At 46.0% G+C, this 6,000-nt stretch overlaps 1 protein-coding gene across 3 annotated transcripts in view; it reads right to left on the reverse strand.

The window, feature by feature from the left end:
- Positions 1–1,811, reverse strand: part of POLE2 (DNA polymerase epsilon 2, accessory subunit) — a 39,851-nt gene extending 38,040 nt beyond the window's left edge. For 2 of the 3 annotated variants that reach the window (XM_066277917.1, XM_066277916.1), the window contains exon 1: positions 1,720–1,811. In XM_066277917.1, the coding sequence (XP_066134014.1) occupies positions 1,720–1,784 (65 nt within the window). In that variant the 5' untranslated portion in view covers positions 1,785–1,811. The remainder of the gene's footprint in view (positions 1–1,719) is intronic. The other variant, XM_066277918.1, reaches the window with a different exon arrangement.
- Positions 1,812–6,000: the final 4,189 nt, after the last annotated feature.

Below are 6,000 nucleotides of genomic sequence, written 5' to 3' on the forward strand. Positions count from 1 at the left end.
AAAGCTGTGACTTCCATCTTGGGAGCAGACTCTCCCTTGCTGAGTTTGATAGAGCAAGCTACTATGTAGGGGAGGCCCAAAATGGCAAGGAACTAGAGGTGGCCTCCAACCAATAGCCACTGAGGGCTGAGGTCCTCAGTCTAACAACTTTGGAGGAACTGAACACTGCCAAGCACTGAATGAGCTTGGAAGCGAATCCTATCCAATGGACATTTGAGATGACCCCAACTTGAATGTAGCTGTGTGAGAGACCTGGAAGCTAAGGACCCAGTAAAACCTGCTTAAATTACAGATCAATTAGAGATGGGACAAAATGTAAGTGTGTGCTATTGTAAACGGCTAAGTTTTGGGGTAGTTTGTTATGCAGCTATAGATGACTATAGATGACTAATACAAGTGCTTCCCCCCCAAGCTGCGCAGTGTCTTACTCTCTCCTACTCCCTTGTCCTAGCACAGGACTTTGAACCAAACAGATTTCAGTGTATTTCTGACTGATTAATTAATGAGTGATAGCTTAATATTAGGTCAAATTCTAATTGAAAAAAAATTGATCAACTGCTCATATTTTCAAAATGTTGGAGATCAATTAACAAAATTCATTATTTTCTCCCAGAGCATGTCCACTATTACTCTCTTGTTCAGCACTAACCCAAAGGCAAAGGTAAAAAGTCCCATAAAACTCATCAAAAAGTCTCATAAGGCCTGACCTGTGGTGGCGCAGTGGATAAAGCGTCGACCTGGAATGCTGAGGTCGCCAGTTTGAAACCCTGGGCTTGCCTGGTCAAGGCACATATGGGAGTTGATGCTCCCTGCTCTTCCCCCCTTCTCTCTCTCTCTCCCTCTCTCTCCTTTCTAAAATGAATAAAAAATAAATAAAAAACAAAACAAAACAAAAAGTCTCATAAAACCCATCATTACAAAAATAAGAAACTCTTCACACACAATAAGAGTAATGAAACCTGGCATAGAAAAGTATATTGCATCCCGCAGGTATTCAAATCCATAAATACTGTATATGTTCTTCTCTTTCTTTCTTTCTTTGAAAGCAGATTTAATAAGAAAAATCTTGGAAAGGTTCATTCTGTAGGTCCTGGAAAACACAGATATGGCCAGGAAGAGTATCAGAGAAGTTGGAAAGGAGAGGAGAGGGGAAGTGAGGACAAAGGTCAAAAGAAAAGGAAAAGAAGAAGAAAGGAGAAAGAAAAAAGAGGAAAAAAAAAAAAGACCCAGGAGGAGACCTAGGAACATGCTTCAAATCTACCCACTTTTTAACTCTCCAAGAACTCTCTCCGGAATAATACCTGACCCAATATTGGTATAGACTGACATCTGCTGTGCTATGGCAGTCCAGGGTCTCCCACGTGACGTCTCAGGGACTACTTCCAGTACTACTTCCCATTCTGCGCACTCTCCGACTCCGGGGAATGATAGGCGTCAAATTTACAGTGCTAAGGCTCCTGCTGCGAAGCAGATCGCCGCATCTCCGGCACTTGCAGGAGGGGAGCCTAGTCCCACCTGGCAGAAAACTTTCCGACCCTGTGCCAACGTCGGGAAACGCGCCAAGGCTTGGCAGCCTGACCACTGTGCCAAAGCAACTCGCTCTTAGAGCTTTTTTTAAAGGTTTCAGTATTTATGTATTTGAGAGTCCCGCTGCCCCGCGCGGTAGCTTGGCCCTGCCTGTCCCATCCCGCCCCCCCGCAAGCTGCCCCTCAGACTCACCCCCGGAGCAGCAAGCCCCGCAACTTAAAGGCAGAAACCGCCCAACGCCGCAGCTCCGGCGCCATGTTCGCGTTTTGGCGCCACGGCGTGGCCCCGCCCCCCACGACCCCGCCTACTCGTGCTCCGCCCTCTACTGGCTCCCCTAGCCCCTGCCTGCCAAACCGGAGGGAGCTGTAAACGCTTGCTTTCGTGGCGCGGAGACCGCTGCGCCCAAGCAGTGTACACTGGAGGACAGCTCCCCTGACCTCCTGCCTCCGACAGGACGAGAGCGTCCTTCCCGTGTCCTGTTGGGAATGTGCGTCATTGAGCCGTTCTCATTGCTGCCCTCGGCCTTCCGTGACTCCTGTCTGGGCTCTCCCCCGGACCTAGGGGTCCGTGTGTACTCATGCTTTCTTTCTACTTTACACTGGCCCCGGAAACACTCTAGGTCGCCAATTGGTTTTCCCAGTCAATCGAAATTGCTAAAAGTCATACACCTGTTCCACTTCTTATTTAAAAGTTGTGGCTTTCCTATGCGACAGAAACTAAGTGCTGTAAGTGTATTAATTGCTATATGCTCACAATTTTTAATGAGTTGTAAGCTACTTTCTCAACGTCTTCATTTTACAGATGAGAAAACTGAGACACAAAAATAGTAGATGGCTTGCTCAAAAACAAAAGGTGCAGAAAGTGGTGGAGCCAGGATCTGATTCCAGCAAGTGAACTTAATCTGCCACACTTCAAAAGGCTTGCTCCAATGAGTTTAATAAAACCATGGAATGCTTATCTGTTAACATGCAGCCTTATACAACATGAGGAGGATTTTGAAGTACTAATGTACAGTACCCTTAGAGGGTATATGGTTAACTTTTTAAAAATCAAGCAAAGTATGGTAAAGGAGGGGGAGATGTGTGTGTGTGTGTGTGTGTGTGTGTGTGTGTACACACACACATATACTTATTTCTGCATTTTTAAAAACCTCTGGAAGGTTACACTAGACCAGGGGTCGGGAACCTATGGCTCATGAGCCAGATGTGGCTCTTCTGATGGCTGCATCTGGCTTGTAGACAAATCTTTAATAAAAAAAAATAATAATAACGTTAAAAATATAAAACATTCTCATGTATTACAATCCATTCATTTCCTACCGCTCATGTTCATGGTTGCAAGTGGCTGGAACCAATCACAGCTGTCTTCCAGGACAACACCAAATTTTTATTGGATAATGCGTAATGTACACGGGTCGTTGTATGGCTCTCACGGAATTACATTTTAAAATGTGGCGTTCATGTCTCAGCCAAAAAGGTTCCTGACCTCTGCACTGGACATTAAAATCATGGTTAACTCTAAGGGCAGGAGGGGATAAAGCTGACAGTGAGAACTTTCTTCGTAGTAAAAGTTTTAACTATGTACCCATTATGTTTTTGCATAGTCAAAAAAATATAAAAGAACAAAGTAAACTTAAGATTGAAAGCATACTCAAACCAATATTCCTAACTCTTAGGTTTCATTTCTTTAACCCTGCCAGCATGAGTTTCATTTCAGGGCTTGCGGCAGGTGACCAACCACAAAGGAATGTCCAATGTCACAATTCTGAGAAGTCATGGATGGTTGAAACTGCTGACGGTTGAAAATGTACAAACAGCCCTGGTCGGTTGGCTCAGCGGTAGAGCGTCGGCCTAGCGTGCGGAGGACCTGGGTTCGATTCCCGGCCAAGGCACACAGGAGAAGCGCCCATTTGCTTCTCCACCCCTCCGCCGCGCTTTCCTCTCTGTCTCTCTCTTCCCCTCCCGCAGCCAAGGCTCCATTGGAGCAGAGATGGCCCGGGCGCTGGGGATGGCTCTGTGGCCTCTGCCTCAGGCGCTAGAGTGGCTCTGGTCGCAATATGGCGACACCCAGGATGGGCAGAGCATCGCCCCCTGGTGGGCAGAGCGTCGCCCCTGGCGGGCGTGCCGGGTGGATCCCGGTCGGGCGCATGCGGGAGTCTGTCTGACTGTCTCTCCCCGTTTCCAGCTTCAGAAAAATGAAAAAAAAAAAAAAAAAAAAAAAAAAGAAAATGTACAAACATCCGTAATTAGTGGAAAGCACCCCTGCGACAAGCGATAGGAGCAGCCAATCAGGAAATGCCCTGCCACCCTTCCTATTTTCCTAACTTAACTCGTAAAACATGGCCTAAGACTGTAGCCAGGGCTGCTCTCATTTTTCGAGACAGCCGGGCAGGTTTTCTTTCTATTAAAGCCTGATTCTCTCTCTCTTTTTTTTTTTTTTTTGTATTTTTCTGAAGCTAGAAATGGGGAGAGACAGTCAGACAGACTCCCGCATGCGCCCCACCGGGATCCACCCGGCACACCCACCAGGGGCGATGCTCTGCCCACCAGGGGGCGATGCTCTGCCCCTCCAGGGCATCGCTCTGCTGCGACCAGACCCACTCTAGCGCCTGGGGCAGTGGCCAAGGAGCCATCCCCAGCGCCCGGGCCATCTTTGCTCCAATGGAGCCTTGGCTGCGGCAGGGGAAGAGAGAGACAGAGAGGAAGGAGAGGGGGAGGGGTGGAGAAGCAGATGGGCTCTTCTCCTGTGTGCCCTGGCCGGGAATCGAACCCGGGACTTCTGCACGCCAGGCTGATGCTCTACCACTGAACCAACCGGTCAGCCTGACTCTCTAAACCTTTCGGTTGCCAGTCTTCTTTTCAGCCTAACACTATATATTAAATTGGTAACATCAGAGAAAAGTGATTTTTGAACAGAGTTTTCTGTATATTTTCAGTGAAATTTATTATAAAGACAAACAACTGCAGGGAAAATTTGAATTTTTATGTAAGAAAGTAAAGTAAACAAAAATAAACATATAGTCAGTTCTCATTATTTGAGGTACTTTTGTTCTATATGGTCATCACCAACATAAATTTAACAAATAATCATTTCAGCAATTGCTTAATACATAACCTTGTTTTACATGTATTTCTGTTTGGCTTTTTTTCAAGTGAGAGGAGGGGAGATAGTGAGACAGATTCCTGCATGCAACCTGATCAGAATCCACCCAGCAACCCCCATCTGGGGCTGATGCTTGAATCAACCGAGCTATCCTCAGTGCCTGAGGCCAACACTTGAACCAACTGAGCTATCCTCAGTGCCTGGGCCTATCTTGGAACCATTTGAGCCCCTGGCTGTGAGAAGGGAGAGAGAGAAGGAGGAGAGGGAGAAGGGGAGAGAAGCAGATGGCCACTTCTCTTGTGTGCCCTGACCTGGCAAGAATCATGGATGTGCATTTGCTGAGTCGATGTTCTATCTACTGAGCCAGCCAGCCAGGGCCATATTTCTGTTTGAAGACATCTTTAATATATATTATTGATTCATGAGCATTGAACTCAGGGTCCACAGCACTCTCATTTGTACCTGAAGGAAGCTTATCTAACATACATATTTTCTCTCCAAGGCACATCACAGCCTTTCTGTGCCGTAGAACACTGACATTGGCCCTATATTTGGAGGCCATTTTATTTTATTTTATTTTTAGTGAGTGAGAGAGAGAGACAGAGATAGAGAAAGGGACAGATAGGGACAGACAGACAGAAAGGGAGAGAGATGAGAAGCATCAATTCTTAGTTGCTGCACCTTAGTTGTTCATCAATTGCTTTCTCATATGTGCCTTGACCAGGAGGCTACAGAAGACAGAGTGACCCCTTGCTCAAGCCAGCAACCTTGGACTTGAAGCCAGCGACCTTTGGGCTCAAGCCAGTGACCATGGGGTCATGTCTATGATCCCACACTCAAGCCAGTGACCCCATGCTCAAGATGGTGAACCTATGCTCAAGACCTCAGGGTTTCGAACCTGGGTCCTCTACATCCCAGTCTGACACTCTATCCACTGTGCCACTGCCTGGTCAGGCTGGAGGCCATTTAAACAACAAAAACACCAAAGAAAATCACAAAATGTGGCACTAAATGTACCTCAAAAAAGACACGTTTTATAGTATAAGGTATGAAACAAGAAAGCAGGGTGTTACCTTGTTCAAAATCACCTGAGAACACATGTCATGGGCAACAGATTTTTCAGTGCTCTGCGAATATTCACAAATAACTGTGAAAGTCACCCGTATTGATTTGGGGTCAAAATTTACAAATAAATTTTGGTAAATAGGTGAATTTGCAAATATGGAATGCACAAATAATGACAATTGACTGCATCTGCTTAACCACCAGAAGGATAAATAAGAAACAAATGGTTATTATGGGTAGAAAAGTGGAGGGAATAAGAATATAAAACACTAAAACTAGTAGCCTAAAGGGAATAGGATATTTGTA

The sequence above is a fragment of the Saccopteryx bilineata genome, chromosome 4 (assembly GCF_036850765.1).
Source record: "Saccopteryx bilineata isolate mSacBil1 chromosome 4, mSacBil1_pri_phased_curated, whole genome shotgun sequence".
Lineage (NCBI taxonomy): Eukaryota > Metazoa > Chordata > Mammalia > Chiroptera > Emballonuridae > Saccopteryx > Saccopteryx bilineata.